The sequence below is a fragment of the Oncorhynchus keta genome, chromosome 10 (genome assembly GCF_023373465.1).
Source record: "Oncorhynchus keta strain PuntledgeMale-10-30-2019 chromosome 10, Oket_V2, whole genome shotgun sequence".
Classification (NCBI taxonomy): Eukaryota; Metazoa; Chordata; class Actinopteri; order Salmoniformes; family Salmonidae; genus Oncorhynchus; species Oncorhynchus keta.
In genome coordinates, this window is record NC_068430.1 from 40,638,946 (window position 1) to 40,657,901 (window position 18,956).

Below are 18,956 nucleotides of genomic sequence, written 5' to 3' on the forward strand. Positions count from 1 at the left end.
ATCACCCCCTCTTCCCTTCTCTCCCCTACCCCCCCTGGCCTGGCCCATAGTTACTGTCACAACCCCAATCACTAGTGGAGGTAATAAATTGTACAAGCCCTTGGTCATTGGGCTGTAGTCTACAATTTGCTCTATTATAGGTTCTCAAACGTTACAAAAATAAAACATCTGATGACATTCTTTTAAATCTGTTTTCTATCCAGCACCTGACCATTGGCTGTGCATATTTTTCCTTTTTCCAGACATCACATGGCGGTTGCACCACAACTTTTAATTCAGACCGTTGATATTTATTTGTAGACATGATACACTACACAGAACAATAACATTGTTACATACAGAAACTTTAATTGTTCACATCTTCATTAAAAATCACAATGAGTGTCTGAATGATACCCCCCCAAAAAAGCCTATGGGCAATATTTAACATCCGCAAAATGGCACTAAACTCACAATATTATGAGTACTGTAGAATTTCAGTGCAGTTTCATAGCTGTAAGTGCTGCCCTCGGTCTATGTTAAAATGTAGGACACCCCCCCCAAATAAATTAAAACAAATAAACAGGCAATAAATATCTTCCAATACAATGCATTACTTAAGGCATACTCTACTTTAGACAACTCTGGGGTGAGTGTGAGTGTGATCAGAGAGTGTAAACTTGTGATCACAATGACAGGGGAAGCTAATGCTTTAGCGCTCAGACAAAGCAGGGATACATTTCCATTGCTATTTGGATGATGCATCCTTGAATATAGACAAAGCATTTTCCCACTTCTTGCCTACTGAACACAGTGTTCCCTGTTTCGCACCATCCTGAAACAGCAGGTATTTTCATTATTTTGGATTGACCCGTTTGTGCTTGATTTGTGTGTATTCAAACTGAAGTCAATCCCTCATATCATTCATTGCACTACAGTGGAATGCACTGGATAACCAAGCACCCAAAGAAATACAGTAAATAACATATTTACCTCATCCATCCCTTACTTTACATATAGTGCGCTTATACACAGTCTTGGATCATTAGACATGAGGAGCAATTTCCAATTTGAAGCGTTCCATAGTGCATTCTGTGTGTGTGTACCATGTGTACTGTGCCTGTGTGATTGCACAGACTGTGTCAGTGGCAGTGAGAGAAGCACAATGTGGCGCTACAGCCTACTTCTGGAAGCACTATAGGAGGACATGGGCTGCTGTGTGTACAGGCGGACATTTTGCCCAACCACTATCATTAGTGTACTGGTAATATCCCTGCTCAGGAATTCAGAAGGACACGTTCTCCATTTCAACTGGTATATTCATACAATATTTTAACACCATCTCATGTTAAATTATGGCTGTTATGCCCAGTGTTGTTTTTTTTTGTTGGACACTATTATACAAATACATTGTTTTTTTAAAATGGCCTTTTGGCACAGTTAAACTACAGTACCCACAACCACTGGGTGCCAGGACTAGGAAATGGTATTATAGTATGGCAGGTACAGTAATGGTTAGCACGTGGTTGTTAGCACATTAATCCTATTGAGCATATTGGAAAATGTGCTTTCATACAACAGTTCAAAGCAATTTACACGACAAAATAAAAAGATTAGAAGTACAATAGACAAGTGAAGACAGCATAGTGAAATCAACAATGGGTATACGTATAAGCAGGATGACCCGATATACAATTATATTGAGGGGTAACAAACCATTTAGTGTTACAGAAATATCCACTAAAATAAGTTATCATTTTCATGTGGACAGTAGTAGAATGGCACTAAATACACATTGGCTTCACCATACAGTATCGGACCTAGCCTGGTCCCAGATCAGTTTGTACCATCTTGCCAGCTCCTATGGTCATCGTCATGCCAAACAATGTGCAAGACAGCACAAACAGATCTGGAACCAGGCTTTGTGACCTTTGAATCCCATATCTTTTCTCTAAGTTAAGTACTGCACAAGAAAATGACCAGATCTAATTGGCGCTAGGGTGAAGTCGCAGTAGACTGGTCCCAGATCTGTTTGTGCCGTTTTACCTTGACCATACTTCAGTTTGTCAAGAGAGCACCAGACAGATCTGGGACCAGGCTAAGGATGCAGTGGGTTAAATTGAGAGCCTAACCCCCCCCCCTCCCCAGTTACTGTATTGGTAAGGGTGTTTATCTAAGTGGCACAGTGAGCAACATGCAAAGCTGTTCTCAAGTCATATATCAAAGTTTTAAACAGGAATAGTTATTCTGATGTCTTTGTATGAGAATTCAAATATCATCATGTGAAACACGTATCAAGACAACAGGAAGAGAGAAAATATGATCAGAAAAGATAAGAGGAGCGAGAAGTCAGACTGCTGCAAATCCACTCAACTCAAAACTCACTTTGCATTTTAACTTGTGAGATGCCTGCTTTGGGAACATAAAATAAATATTCGGGATTCCTCTGTGTTCGTTGCTGTATCTCCTTAAATATTCTAAAAGATTTGATATTAGACACACTCAGACAGCTCTTCAATCAAATGTTTGTCCTTTTTCCACGCTCACAGTACATTCCCTGTTGATCCCTCCATACAGTAACAGCAACAAAGACGTTCAGGAGGTCAAAAAAAAGTTTAAGACGACATAATCCTCAAGTGACCATCTTCGAAACATTGCCATCTCACACAAGGTCAGCATTTGAGACCTTTCCATTGCCATCCATGTAATATTCCAAGATGAGACAAGGGAGAGCTGCTTCTGAATACTACTCAGACATAAAGACCCTATAACGTAACAGACAAACGTATGCACATGTCCTACCATAGGAGGAACCAGTTACTCTCAGTAAATTTGTTCTGCATTTTCACCCTTTTCAAATCCACACTAACTCCAATACACCTATTCTTCTGTCCCGTCCCCACAATCATTTAAACTTCTCCTCTTCCTTGTTGCTGCCCTGGTGGCAGGGTCGGGAGCATCTGTCATGGGAGGGGCTACTGGATGTGGCAGGCTGAGGAGGAGGTGGCTTGGCAGCACATGCAGGTGGGGTTGACTGATTTGGGAGGGATCAGATCCAGATCCTCGTCGTCAGGGATCTCGTCTAGCCGGTAACCGTCCTTCAGAAGCTGGATGTTGAGGTCCTGGTTGATCTGCTGCAGGGGACAGAGTGGACAAAACATGATCATTTCCCAATCGTAATACAGTGTGTTCGGAAAGTATTCAGACCCCTCGACTTTCTCCAAATGTTGTTACGTTACAGTCTTGCTCTGAAATGAATGACCATGTCCCCCCTCATTAATCTACACACAATACCCCATAAGGACAAAGCAAAAACAGGTTTTTAGAGATGTAAAAAAAAATATTTAAAAAATTATATCTTTTTTTTACATGTCACATTTACATAAGTATTCAGAGCCTTTACTCAGTACTTTCTTGAAACACCTTTGGCAGCGATTACAGCTCAATTCTTCTTGGGTATGACGCTAGCTTGGCACAACTGTATTTGGGGAGTTTCTCTCTTTCTTCTCTGCAGATCCTCTCAAGCTCTGTCAGGTTGGAAGGGGAGCGTCACAGCACAGATTTTCAGGTCTCTCCAAAGATGTTCGATCGGGTTCAAGTCCAGGCTCTGGCTGGGCCACTCAAGGACATTGAGACTTGTCCCGAAGCTACTCCTCTGTTGTCTTGGCTGTGTGCTTAGGGTCATTGTCCTGTTGGAAGGTAAACCTTCACCCCAGTCTGAGGTCCTGAGTACTCTGGAGCAGGTTATCAATGATCTCTCTGTGCTTTGCTTCATTCATCTTTCCCTCAATCCTGACTAGTCTCCCAGTCCCTGCAGCTGAAAAACATCCCCACAGGATGATGCTGCCACCCTGCTTCACCATAGGGATGGTGCCAGGTTTCCTCCAGACATGACGTTTAGCATTCAGGTCAAAGTGTTCAATCTTGGTTTAATCTAACCAGAGAATGTTGTTTCTCTTGGTCAGAGTTCTTTAGGTGCGTTTTGGCAAACTCCAAGCGGGCTGTCATGTGACTTTTAGTGAGGAGTGGCTTCCGTCTGGCCACTATCATAAAGGCCTGATTGGTGGAGTGCTGCAGAGATGGATTTTCTTTCTTGAAGGATCTTCCACCTCCACAGAGGAACTCTGGAGCTCTATCTGTGACCATTGGGATCTTGGTCACCTCCTTGACCAATGCCCTTCTCCCCCAATTGCTCAGTTTGGCCGGGTGGTCAACTCTCGGAAGAGTCTTGGTGCTTCCAAACTTCTTCCATTTAAGAATTATGGAGGCCACGGTGTTCCTGGGGACCTTCAATAAAGCAGAAATGTGTTGGTACGATTCCCAAGATATGTTCCTTGACTCAGAGCTCTACGGGCAAGTCCTTCGACCTCATGGCTTGGTTTTTGCTCTGACATGTACTGTCAACTGTGGGACCTTATATAGACAGGTGTGTGCCTTTCCAAATCATGTCCAATCAATTTAAATTTACCAAGTGGACTCCAATCAAGTTGTAGAAACATCAAGGATGATCAATGGAAACAGGAAGCACCTGAGCTCAATTTCAAGTCTCATAGCCAAGGGTCTGAATACTTGCGTAAAGTAGGTATCTGTTTTTTATTTGTAATGAATTTGCTTAAATTTCTAAAAACCTGTTTTCATTTTGTCATTATGGAGTATTGTGTGTATTGTATTTTTATTTTTTCCCCTAATCAATTTTACAATAAGGCTGTAACAAAATGTGGAAAAAGTCTAGTGGTCTGAATACTTTCCGAATAGACTGTAATAAAGAGCCACACACGTTATTATTGATTTGAAATATCACAATGTTTTAGGTAAAACATAAGCGAGTACAGAAATGCTATGGGTCGTGCTAGTGCTAGTCATTGTATCGTCGCAGACCTAACACCAAGTAAAACTCAAGTGAGAAAAAATAAAATGACTACTTAAACACATATAGACAAACACATGGATAGAAATGTATGGTGATGAAATGTATGGATAAATCACAACTGACGGAAACGCCATAGTTATACATTTACAAAAGTGAATGGTGATCAGAGACAGGTTATAGGATAGAAGCTATGGGAATTGACATAAGCAGGGAAGTGACATGACAGGTTATGCAGTGCTTATGACAGCTTATGGTGACATTAGCTGTATGTAGTGCATAGATACCTGGTCCCTCAGACATCTCACCTCGGCTGAGGAGTATCCAGACGAAGAGTATCTGGACATGTCAAAGTCATCATCACTGAAACAAGAAGAGATGGTTAGTCTGACACCTAGACCTCCCAAACACCAGGACGTTACACAAACATTGATAGGGACAGTAAAAAAAGGTAAATAAATAAAACAATATTGTGCTATGAAGCTTACATTTCTAGATAATAAAAAAGGGAACTGTAAACTCATTTCGGGACACTTTTGAAAACATTGCTCAGCATTTCAGTGTGTTCCCTTCCAGAAAATGATTTATGAAAACCAAAAACACAGTGTTATATTCTATATCTCCAGGCATCTCCCTAGTAGATAATTAGGCACCATGAGGAGCTGACATTTCAGCAGGATTGATTTATTCTAACAGAGACAACCAGCAGAGACAATCTGGAACGTTCCATTGATCCTGACTCCAGGAATGATTGGTCCTTTTCTTAATGAGGCTGAACTCTATCAGACATGCCCAAAGACAATAAACACACACGTACTTTCATACATATGTTTTTTTGTGTGTGTGTTTTCAAGTAAGGGCACATGACATAATACAAAAGTGTGTGTGTGTGTGACAGAGAACAACTATGGCAGTGCAATTGAGTGCAAGTGTGAGAGAGGAGAGAGAGAGCATGACGTCATCGTTGTGATGGGTGCCAAAAAGCGCAAATCGGCAGATGAAGGTCATGGAAAAACAACACAGGGTACAGGACCCATGTATTTGTTCCAAATGGCACCCTATTCCCTTCATAGTTCACTACTTTTGACCAGGGACCTAGTCAAAAGCAGAACACTATGAAAGGAAAAGGGTAGAAAAGGGTGCCATTTGGGACACATCCCATCTGTATCACACGCTGGGCAGGGAGCACTGAAGGAGGGAGGACGCTGAGCCTCTTTTCCCGGCAGTCCAAATCCCAAACCCCCTAATCCGGCACCCTGGGAGAGGATTTTCCCTAAATTTGGGAATGACTCTGCCTGCTTGCCGAGAGGGAGGCTCGGAGCGGAGCTGTAACAGCCAACAGAGCAGTTACACTTTTCCTGCTTACCCCCGAGTTGGATCACCGTTTTCTGGCATGTGCTACTTTTTCAGCCTGTATTGAATAGTAGAAGTAGTTAGTCCCCTACGCACTGTGACTGAGCTTTGAAAGGCTGAAGGCGGAGGTCTGGAACAAGTCTGTTGGAAGCCAGTGTCAGAGAGAAAGAGAGTAGACATCGGCAAGATGTGAGATGGATCTCTTCTTCTCACCCTTTTGAAATCCCATTCAGAGAAATATTACATTCACCATTACCTGTCTGTATCCAGCGCTACCAGGGGCTTCTCATCTGGGCTGGTCTGGTCTAAAGAGGAGTAGCCTTTGTTTGGCACCACCAACCTAAAGGAAAGTAGAAGAAAAGACACAAAACGTGTGTGAAAATGTCATGGGGATCCTGAAAGTAACATTTTCAAGTTTTCAATAAAAAGGGCAATATATCCCAAAATCGTAAACTTGAAATGTTAGGTCAGTTTCAGTTATGTGGCGCCAAAATGAAGATATTCTGGTTCCTGGGTTTCTCCTCCGATCTCTTGAATGCAACAGATCTGTGGCTAAATCTGGGCCAAATCTGGGATATCATAAAATGGCACGAACCAGCCTCCTCCTCAGCAGCAGCTGTTAGTCACAGCAGGGGTTAGTATTCTCCTAGCCTGGTTAGAGCGCTTTTGGCTAAATCGCCATCCTCCAATCTAATGGGTGCTGCCCATAATCTGGGGCTCTGGGTGTAGGGGGAGCTGCTTTCACATCTCTGCTAATCCACCAAGGGACTAGGATTACAGACAAAGGGAAGGGCACCTGTTACTGGGTTTGACTGAACCAGGCCCATACGCTTATCAACTAGAGTCAGTCTGAATTTAGCATTCACACAGACTCCCATTTCTAAAGTCCCTGTTTAGTTATGAATGGTTTATATTTTGAGTTTTAAAAAATGTTAATGTGTTTGTGTATTTCTGATAGAAAACATCTACCAGAAAGTCTTAAATGCTAAGACCACTTTTCCATCTGTTCACCCAGAAATAAAAGCCTTTAACCTATGGCTAAATTTTAAAGATGGAAAATACAGACTCCGCTTTCATTTGACACCCAATTTGATATGACCTATTAAGTTCACGTTGGTGCTCATTGGTCCTTTTCCATGGAAATGCCACAAAATAATAACATGGTGAGGAAACCATCAAGTTTGAGCTTGTTACCGTGTTCTGGCCATGACATTGTTCTTCTTGGGTTGCTGGTTGACGGGGCTACCCACGGTGCCATTTTTCACTGATACCTTCCTGGCCAGCTCTCTCTGTTTCTCTGCCAATCACAGGAGATAACATCATAGTTAGAAACAATTAACAAACAAACAAGGCAACAGTAAACATGTAGTCCCCCATGGATGACGCAACACCCAACCGTGGGCCAATCGAGACAGCGCGTGTGACTAACACATTTCAGCTCATTTCTTCAGCTCCTGCCTTGGGTGTAATTTGAGCAAATTCTGGATCTCTACTGCAAGACGCGTCATTCACCTAGGTTTCTTCAAAATCGGACCAGGGCTGGTCTAAGATAATGTGTCACTAACATATGAACGAACAAAGAGAGAGAGAGCTCCAAAGTCCCCGCTCCGATTTCATCGTGAGCGACAATGAGGGAGTGTCACCCCCTCCATCCCCATTGTCTTCCAACAGGTAGTGTCATTCCTAGCGAACACACAGTCCTCAGCATAGTCGTCACCACTATTTTATGCAAGACAATGCCCCAAAACCCTTTTCCACAATGTATTCAATTGTTCATCTGATTTGCTTTCTTTAGTGGGCCTACAATAAAACATGTTGCTTTCAGGTCCATCACTACCTTCTACCTGAAAATGACTAAAAACAAAATGTTAGTAGGCAACCGTACTGCAACACTGGTTGTGCTGACTTATGGAACACTGTGGTCATTTATAACTCGTAGCCCTACTGGAGGGGCATGTGGGGGTTTATAATGTAAACTTTGGGCTTGACTTTTATGGGACTTCCACACTGTCGTCTGTGTGCTTGGAATTCCTCTGCGGTCCGTCCAGTAGTGAATAAGCAGGCTCCAAAGACGATGATTGTGATGCAAAGCTTAATTAACATCAACATGACACTTCATTTATTTCATCTCTGAAGCACAGTGCTGCTGACCAACTGAGTACACGAGAGGGAGATAGGGTTATGGGATTGGAAGCGGTGATCTCAAAGCCCTTTCAAAGTTCCTGCCCTGGGTTACGTTGAGTAACTTCAGCCTGTTACTGCTAGCAAGGGCAGAATGGCTATTGGGTATTGGCTTTAGGCAATATACCCCAAACAACCACAGAAATGCTCAGGGATATCAAACACACTAAAGCTTTATTAGGCTTTACTGTGGAAACTGTTTAATACAGTGCATTCGGAAAGTATTGAAACCCCTCGACTTTGTCTACATTTTGTTAGGTTACAGCTTTATTCTAAAATGTATTGCATTATTTCTCACCAATCTACACACAATTCCTCAAAATGACAAAGTGAAAATAGGTTTAGACATTTATGCAAATTCATTTTGTTTTTTAATAAAAAAACGTTATTTACATAATTATTCTGTGTCCCAGGAAGGCCCCAAAAAATTGTCAAAGACGCCAGTCATCCAAGTCATAGACTGTTCTCTGTGCTACCACATGGAAAGCGGTATCGGAGCGCCAAGTCTAGGTCCAAAAGGCTCCTTAACAGCTTCTAACCTCAAGACATAAGACTGCTAAACAAATTTATCAAATGGCCACTTGGACTATTTACATTGACACGCCACTCCCCCCTTGTTTTTACACTGCTGCTACTCGCTGTTTATGATCTATGCATAGTCACTTTACCCCTACCTACATGTACAAATTACTTCGACTAACCTGTACCCCCGCTAGAGTTGCAAAGTGTCGGAAAATTTCCGGTAAATTTCCCAGAAATGTTCCATGGGAAGTTAAGCCCGGGATTTTGCTTAAATTATTTTTTTTTTTTAAGTTGGCTTATAACAGTGAACCTTAGTGGGATACACAAGGCAATTCTAGGTCTTGTGGCATATTTTGGTTAACCTATCCCAAATTCAATGGAATTACAAGCCTCTGCATGCACAGTGCATTCTTCCATCACATGTGCAGCTGATTCTCAAGATCTAGCACACTAATGAGATGCTATTGAGCCCACACTACTACACTGTCTGAGCCAAGGACTATATGTTTTCTGGTATGTTTTGATTACAATACTGGGTGGGGTGAATATATTTAATATGACATGCATGATTTTTTGTTTACTAGTAAATAGTAGCCTACAGCAGAGTGTGTTTAAATCATTCATAACTTGTTAATTTCGGCTAGTTAGTTTTTTCTACCATGTGGGTTTTAGCTTGCTTGAGGAGTGTTAATTCACCTGTTTCCATACATGTTTCATTTTTAAAACACTTATCTTACAAAAAGGGGTTATTTAATCTAACTGCTTAACTATTTATCTGGACATGGAATTGGAATTGTTTTTTTTACTCATTTTCTTCTAATCTTTACACAAAAATGCCATGGGCACTATCTGATGTGTGGAGAATTTTCACTGCAGCCAATGTAGAAGGAAAAGCTGTGTCCATTTGCAAATACTGTGCCAAATTATATGTTGGACCACAGAAGGTATTTGCACTGGTGACAGACAATGCTGCGAATATGAAGGCTGCTTGGTCTAAAGTGGAGGAGTCCTACCCTCACATCACACCCATTGGCAGTGCTGCTCATGCACTGAATCTGCTCCTCAAGGTTATCATGGCACTGAAAACAATGGGTACACTCTACGAGCGAGGCAAGGAAATGGTTAGGTATGTGAAGGGTCATCAAGTTATAGCAAAAATCGACCTCACCAAGCAAAGTGAGAAGAATAAGAGCACCACATTGAAGCTGCCCAGCAACAGCCATTGGGGTGGTGTTGTCGTAATGTTTGCCAGTCTCCTGGTGGGGAAGGAGTCTATCCAAGAAATGGCTATATCACAGTCTGCCGATATGGATAGCCCCATCAAGAGGATCCTCCTGGATGATGTATTTTGGGAGAGAGTGGTAAGCAACCTAAAACCTATTGCAGTAGCTATTGCACAGATTGAGGGAGACGATGCCATCCTGTCTGATGTTCAGACACTGCTTGTAAGAGAAGAAATCCGTACTGCCCTGCCCACTTCACTGTTGCTCCAAGCAGAGGAAACTGCAATTCTGAAATGCATCAAAAAGCGTGAAGACTTCTGTCTGAAGCCCATACACGCCACAGCATACATGTTGGACCCCAAGTATGTTGGCAAGAGCATCCTGTCTGGTGCAGAGATCAACAAGGCCTACGGTGTCATCACTATCGTGTCTCGCCACCTTGGCCTGGATGAGGGCAAGGTTCTTGGCAGTCTGGCAAAGTACACTTCCATGCAAGGGCACAGGGATGGTGTGCCAACATATTTCATTAGCCACCTCGCGGAAGGGACTTTGGGGATCTGAGGCTCTTTCCCCTGTTGCCTCCCATCATCCTCCAAATCCAACCAACATCAGCCGCCTCAGAGAACAACTGGTCCATGTTCGAGAACACACACACACACACACACACACACACTGACCAATACAAGTGTTGAACAATTGGTGGCCATCTGGGCAAATTTGAGGCTTTTTGAGCCCGACAACGAGCCATCCTCAACAAAGTTGGAAAGTGACAGTAAAGCTGAGCCCTCAGAGTCAGATGATCAAGAGGTGGACATTGGGGAGGTCCAGGGAGAAGACATGGAAGCCTGAGAGGAAGACAACCAAAGCTTTAGTTCCTAAATTCATTTTACATATGTACAGTTGAAGTCGAAAGTTCACATACACCTTAGACAAATACTTTAAACTCAGTTTCACAATTCCTGACATTTAATCCCAAATTCCCTGTATTAGGTCAGTTAGGAACACCACTTTATTTTATGAATGTGAAATGTCAGAATAATAGTGGAGAGAATGATTTATTTCAGCTGTTATTTCTTTCATCACATTCCCTGTGGGTCAGAAGTTTACATAAACAATTTAAAAGCAATACTAATTGAGTGTAACTGGGTCAAATGTTGCAGGTAGCCTTCCACAAGCTTCCCACAGTAAGTTGGGTGAGTTTTGAACCATTCCTCCTGACAGAGCTGGTGTAACTGATGTTTGTAGGCCTCCTTGCTGCCCACAAATTATCTATAGGATTGAGATCAGGGCTTTGTGATGGCGACTCCAATACCTTGACTTTGTTGTCCTTAAGCCATTTTGCCACAACTTTGGAAGTATGCTTGGGGTCATTGTCCAACCAAGCTTTAACCTCCTGACTGATATCTTGAGATGTTGCTTCAATATATCCACATCATTTTCCGTCCTCATGATGTCATCTGTTTTGTGAAGTGCACCAGTGCCTCCCGCAGCAAAGCACCCCCACAACATGATGCTGCCACCCCCGTACTTCACAGTTGGGATGGTGTTCTTTGGCTTGTAAGCCTCCCCCTTTTTCCTCCAAACATAACGATGGTCATTATGGCCAAACAGTTCTATTTGTTTCACAGACCAAAGGACATTTCTCCAAAAAGTATGATCTTTGTCCCCCTGTGCAGTTGCAAACTGTAGTCTGGCTTTTTTATAGCGGTTTTGGAGCAGTGGCTTCTTCCTTGCTGAGCGGCCCTTCAGGTTATGTTGATATAGGACTCATTTTACTGTATATGTAAATACTTTTGTACCCGTTTCCTCCAGCATCTTCGCACGGTCCTTTGCTGTTGTTCTGGGGTTGAATGGCCCTTTTCGCACCAAAGTGCGTTCATCTCTAGGAGACAGAACACGTCTCCTTCCTGAGCAGTATGACGGCTGCGTGGTCCCATGGTGTTTATGCTTGCATACTATTGTTTGTACAAATGAACGTGGTACCTTCAGGCGTTCGGAAATTGCTCCCAAGGATGAACCAGACTTGTGGAGGTCTACAATTTGGAGGTATTGACTGATTCCTTTTGATTTACCCATGATATCAAGCAAAAAGGCACTGAGTTTGAAGGTATGCCTTGAAATACATCCACAGGTACACCTCCAATGGACTTAAATTATGTCAATTAGCCAATCAGAAACTTCTAAAGCCATGACATTTTCTGGAATTTTCCAAGCTGTTCAAAGGCAGTCAACTTAGTGTATGTAACCGTCTGACCCACCAGAATTGTGATACAGTGAATTATAAGTGAAATAATCTGTCTATAAACAATTGTTGGAAAAATGACTTAGGACATCTCCTTTGTGCATGACACAAGACTTACCAAAACTATAGTATGTTAACAATACATTGTGGAGTGGTTTAAAAATGAGTGTTAATGATTCCAACATAAGTGTATGTAAACTTCCAACTGTAGGTCAAATAGCGGAGAGGCGTAAGTGCTTCTACACCTGCATTGCTTGCTGTTTGGGGCTTTAGGCTGGGTTTCTGTACAGCACTTTGAGATATCAGCTGATGTACGAAGGGCTATATAAATACATTTGATTTGATTTGATTTTAGTGCCGCTTTATCTGTTTTTTGAGACCATGTTTGCTGTTTATTTGAGCAATATGAGATGGAAGGAAGTTCTATGCAATTAGGGCTCTATATAATACTGTACACTATCTTGAATTGGTTTTGGGGACTGTGAAAAGACCCCTGGTGACATGTCTGGCGGGATAAGTGTGTGTCAGAGCTGTGTGTAAGTTGACTTGCAAAGAATTTGGGGTTTAACACATTAATGTTTCTAAAAAAAATAAAAAAGAAGTGATGCAGTCAGTCTCTCCACAACTCTTAGCCAAGAGAGACTGGCATGCATAGTACTTATATCAGCCGTCTGATTACAATTAAGAGCAAAATGTGTCACTCTGTTCTGGGCCAGCTGCAGCTTAACTAGGTCTTTCTACACAAATGTCATGAAGTAAAAGCATAGACACCTTAATAGAGAAGGTCAAATTTACCCAGTAAAATACTACTTGAGTAAAAGTAAGTATTTTTGGTTCTAAACATACTTCAGTGTCAATCATCTCAAATTCCTTATATTAAACAAAGCAGACGGCACCATTTTTTGTTTTTAAAATATACAGATAGCCAGGGGCACACTTCAGCAATTAAATATCATTTTAAAACAATTAATTTGTGTTTAGTGAGTCTGCCAGATCAGAGGCATTAGGGATGACCACGTGTTCTCTTGATAAATGTGTGAATTGGAATATTTTCCTGTCCTGCTAAGCATTCAAAATATAACGAGTACTTTTGGATGTCAGGGAAAATGTAGGAAGTAAAAATAACATTTTCTTTAGGAATGTAGTGAAGTAAAAGTAGTCGAAAATATAAAAAGTAGACCTCCCGGGTGGCGCAGTGGTCTAGGGCACTGCATCGCAGTGCTAGCTGTGCCACCAGAGACTCTGGGTTCGCGCCCAGGCTCTGTCAGCCGGCCGCAACCGGGAGGTCCGTGGGGCGACGCACAATTGGCATAGCGTCATCCAGGTTAGGGAGGGTTTGGCCGGTAGGGATATCCTCGTCTCATCGCTCACTAGCGACTCCGGTGGCGGGCCGGGTCGCCAGGTGCACAGTGTTTCCTCCGACACATTGGTCCGGCTGGCTTCCGGGTTGAACGCGCAGTATGTTAAGAAGCAGTGCGGCTTGTTGGGTTGTGTATCGGAGGACGCATGGCTTTCGACCTTAGTCTCTCCCGAGCCTGTACGGGAGTTGTAGCGATGAGACAAGATTGTAGTTACTAACAAATTGTATACCGTGAAAAGGGGGTAAAATTCCCCCCCAAATTTAAAAATATATATATATATATATATAAGTTACCCCATTAAAGTAAAGATACCCCGAAAAAACAACTTCAGTAGAAATACTTGTATGTACTACTTTACGCACAGGTGCATCCGGTTTCCATTGATCATCCTTAAGATGTTTCTGCAACTTGGAGTCCACATGTTGTAAATTGATTGGACATGATTTGGAAAGGCACACCTGTGTGTGAATTTGAATAGTTGAAAGTGCATGTCAGAGCAAAAATCAAGCCATGAGGTCAAAGGAATTGTCCGTAGAACTCCGAGACAGGATTGTGTCGAGGCACAGATCTGGGGATCTGCAGCATTGAACGTCCCCAAGAACACAGTAGCATCCTCCATCATTCTTAAATGTAAGAAGTTTGGAACCAAGTACTCAATGGTCACGCTGACGAGTTCCTCTATGGAGATGGGAGAACTTTCCAGAAGGACAACCATCTCTGCAGCACTCCACCAATCAGGCCTTGGTAGAGTGGCCAGATGGAAGCCAATCCTCATTTAAATGCACATGACAGCTCACTTGGAGTTTGCCAAAAGGCAAAATGATGAAACCAAGATTGAACTCTTTGGCCTGAATGCAAAGTCTGGAGGAAACCTTGAACCATCCCTACGGTGAAGCATGGTGTTGGCAGCATCATGCAGTGGGGATGTTTTTCAGCTGCAGCGACTGGGAGACTAGTCATGACCGAGGGAAAGATGACTGGAGGAGAGTACAGAGAGATCCTTGATGAAATCCTGCTCCAGAGCGCTCAGGACCTCAGACTGGGGCAAAGGTTCACCTTCCAACAGGACTACGACCCCAAGCCCACAGGCGAGACAACCAGGAGAGCCTTGGGGACAAGTCTCAGAATGTCCTTGCGTGGCCCAGCCAGAGTCCGGAATTGAACCTGATCAAACATCTTTGAAGAGACCTGAAAATAGATATGCAGCGACGCTCCCCATCCAGAATGGAAGAAACTCCCCAAATACAGGTGTGCCAAGCTTGTAGCGTCATACCCAAGAAGACTCGAGGCTGTAATCGCTGCCAAAGGTGCTTCAACAAAGTACTCAGTAAAGGATCTGAATACTTATGTAAATGTGATATTGTTTTATTTGTAAGAAATTTGCAAAAATGTCTAAAAACCTGTTTTTGCTTTGTCATTGTGGGGTAGTGTGAGTAGATTGATGAGGAGAAAAAAAACAATTTAATCAATTTTAGAATAAGGCTGTAACGTAACTAAATGTAGAAGACCGGGGGTCTGAATACTTTCCGAATGCACTATCTTACTTATGACTTTCAGTCAGTGACTCAAACCTATTTTGATAGCTCTAGGCCTATGTCAATAAAAAAAAATTAGCAAAACATGGTAAAGGTGTAATGTTACAAAGATGCATGCCAAAGAAGAAACATCACTTTAGTGCATCTGACTGAACCCGCCTTTCTGCATGTCGCTGTGCTATAAGCCTATCATAAATATTTATTGTGCTTACGCAAAGAACACAGCATCGCTCCAAAAATAGATGAACTACTGAATGAGAATAACACCGTTGACTCATTAATACATTCTGTCTGGTGGATATGTGGTGTACGGATGTTATATGATGTACCGTTTTATCTTTAGCTCATTTAGTACAAACATAGTTCACCGTTTTATCTTTTGTTTTAGATCTAATGTGGGTGTTTTGGTGTCTTTGGACCCCAGGACGAGGCAGCAGCTAATGGGGATCCCTAATAAATACATTAACCAATTGCTATAGCTGATTCACTCAGTTTGATAGCATGCCATCAATTTATGCATTTGCTCAAATGCCACAGCTGGTGGTTGTATGTTGTTATATATTGACTGGCAGACTGAATGAATGATTTAATCATTTATAGACAGAGAGATGGTCTTATTGAAGGCCACCGTGTGTTAGTAGAACACAAACACATTGATGATGTACAGAAAATGAGGAGTGGAGATCCTATTATAAGGCTCACCTATTTTCACTTGCAGTGGGGAGGGCTTGTAGTTCATGGCCACCGTTTCCCCTTCTCTAGTATCGGAGTCGGCCTCGGAGGTGGAGGATGCTGCTGGGTCCTGCTGCAGAACAAAAAAGGATGATTAGCTTTCCCAGGTTTGATAGTCATTTTCTATCAGATGTGTTCAACTTTTTCCCCCACCTTTATGTAACCAGGTAGGCCAACTGAGAATAAGTTCTCATTTACAACTGCAACCTGGCCAAGATAAAGCAAAGCAGTGTGACAAAAAAATAACAGAGTTACACGTGGGATAAACTAAAGTACAGTCAACTTTCAAGATTCACTGTGGTTGTTTTACATTTGACCTCTGGCACAAATCAGCTTCCATAAGCGACAGTCGTATTTTCAATTCCAAAACAGGCAGACTTCAGCTTAACTTCACAACCGGTGAAAAGATTTGTTTTATTTGACCATGACCAAAAGGCCTTTTCCAGCCCCGTGAGCACCTTCTTCCCCTCATCTATGGCGTTCTACTTATATTTTACTGTTTAGTTAGCCTCTGCTTCCAGGTTTCGCTCACGTAAGGTGAAAGCCTGTGACAGAGACTACTGTTAAGTGTGTGCCTGCTTGTGACTCTATACTTGGCCAGTTTCCACTGCCAGAGCATTCTACTTGTGAGACTGGGCCAGTGAGGATGTCTGTGAGTGACGTCACTCGGGGGCCGTGGGAGAACAGAGGGGGTTCCTATTGGACGGGAGTGTGTCCCAAATGGAACCCTATGTAGGGCACTACTTGTGACCAGGCTCTGGTCACAAGTAGTGCACTATAAAGGTAAAAGGGTGCCGTTTGGGACACAACCAAGAGCTGCTGGATGGTGGAAGGTCTGGCTGGCTGGTCTGCCTACTCCATTGACAGAGCCCTGCATTATGTTCACCACAAGCCTGTCACAGCCAGCAAAGTAGGCCGGAGCAGAGATCCCACAAGGGCAGCCTGAAAGAACACTGCATTCTCTCCAGGGAACTGCCTGGCTGCCGTGGTGAAACAACAGACCACTAACAAGCAGTACAGCAGGCAGAGCATGAAACTACTATACAGCACCTAGTGAACATATCCAGTATAGAGTCCCTCTCTTGCAGTTTACCCATTCTGCTGACTTCAATTTTATAAGCATAGTTGATTACATTTAAACACATACTGTGTAGTCTACACTGTAGACAGACCTAAGTGTCATTATGTAATAGCCTATATTTATATTTGTAATTTAGCAGACACTCATCCAGAGCCACTAACACACACACTTATTTCACTCCCAGAACAAGTGTTAAATAACAGACTCAGAGCTTTTCCCCCTGTATAGTACAATTCATACCAGCACTGGACACAAACAACAGCTTCATCCGGTGAAATATTGTTCATTAAGCTGAAGGAATTAATCAAAAGTGACAACGTGGTGCTAACAGAGCACAGGGAGATGGGAAAGTACAACAATGAGCTATTCCCACTGTAACAGCCTGCAAACATCAGGCTATTTTTGTTCTGCGACAAAGACCCATTATTTTCTTTATGAGGTTTTCCAAACACCAGCTTCTCCTTCTAACCATTCAGAGTCACACCTTAGCTCACACAATAGAGCTCTGAGCAGCTGGAGAGAAAAAAAAAATCATATTTAAGTTATCTCCACTCACAATAGATGAAGTGTGGATGATGTATCAAGTTATGGAATTATGTTCTCCTTGAGGTCTTTAATCTTGTATGGATGCATGTAGATGGTGCATCTGTTTTTGTGTGCGTTTTGATGAAGTGAGCTCTCACTGTGCAGAAGGTGAGGGATACATGTTAGAGGTCATACGACATATCAACACACACTGATACATCTTCTATATGCAGCCATGCTTAACGAAAGACCTCAAGGAGATCATACCATACACCAGTTAAACTAGGTGTGATTCCATTCCCTGGTCTGGTCAGCTATGACCTCCTGAGCTAACAGCAGTGGTGGAAAAAGTATCCAATAGTCATAATTGAGTAAAAGTAAAGATACCTTAATAGAAAATGACTCAAGGAAAAGTCACCCAGGAAAATCCTACTTGAGTAAAAGTCTATTTGGTTTTAAATATACTTAAGTATAAAATTAAATGTAATTGGTGAAATATACTTAAGTATCACTCATTTCAAATTCCTTATATTAAGCAAAACAGACAGCACCATTTTCTTGTTTTTATTTAATTTGTTATTTTATTTACAGATAGCCAGGGGCAAGCACCAACACCCAGACATCATTTACAAATGAAACATGTGTTTAGTGAGTCTGCTAGATCAGAGGCAGTAGGGATGACCAGGGATGTTCTCTTGATAAGTGTGCGAATTAGAATATGTTCCTGTCCTGCTAAGCATTCAAAACGTAACGAGTACTTTTGGGTGTCAGGGAAAATGTATGGAGTAAGAAGTATATACTTTTCTTTAGGAATGTTGTGAAGTAAAAGTGTTGGCAGAAAAATTCCAGGTCTCGTCAGTTAAATTGGATGTGGCATTTGGCTTAAATACATGTCACCCTTCTATAGTGCTGTTTAAGTTAAAGGGGATGTTGGCACAACCCAACTCAAACCGTAGCCTAATTCTACAAAGGACAGCCTGTTTTATTAATTTGAAGTCAATTTCAGAACATTTGAGAGGCAGTTGTCAAGTTGATTCATTTGCTTTACCATTCACAAAGAACTGATTAGCATGAGAATGCACAGAGCTCTCTGTGCAACAGAACAGCTGGCTCTTTGACTCTCTGATATGAATTGAATAAGGATAGACTACAAGTTGTCACTGCGGTCTACGTAGACCTAACAGACCTAGCCATTGGATTTTCTTCAAGTAAATCAGGCTAGAAGTTGAAACCAATACTAGCAATCTGAAGAAAAATATATATTTTTTTAATCAGCAGTAGTACGTTGAAGTCTTATTACAAAAACAGGCTTGAGGAACGGTGAATGTCAATGTTGAGAATTTAAAAGAAGCAGG

General features: G+C 42.2%; 1 protein-coding gene across 4 annotated transcripts in view; it reads right to left on the reverse strand.

Moving 5' to 3' along the window:
* Positions 1-268: 268 nt before the first annotated feature.
* Positions 269-18,956, reverse strand: part of LOC118388735 (protein FAM219A) — a 20,394-nt gene continuing 1,706 nt past the window's right edge. The window contains exons 2-6 of one of the 4 annotated variants that reach the window (XM_035778148.2): positions 15,966-16,065; positions 7,394-7,496; positions 6,456-6,539; positions 5,134-5,209; positions 269-3,113 (exon numbers count right to left, since the gene is read on the reverse strand). In XM_035778148.2, the coding sequence (XP_035634041.1) occupies positions 2,955-3,113; positions 5,134-5,209; positions 6,456-6,539; positions 7,394-7,496; positions 15,966-16,065 (522 nt within the window). In that variant the 3' untranslated portion in view covers positions 269-2,954. Of the gene's footprint in view, positions 3,114-5,133; positions 5,210-6,455; positions 6,540-7,393; positions 7,497-15,965; positions 16,069-18,956 lie in introns of all 4 variants that reach the window. The other 3 variants (XM_035778150.2, XM_035778147.2, XM_035778149.2) reach the window with 3 other exon arrangements.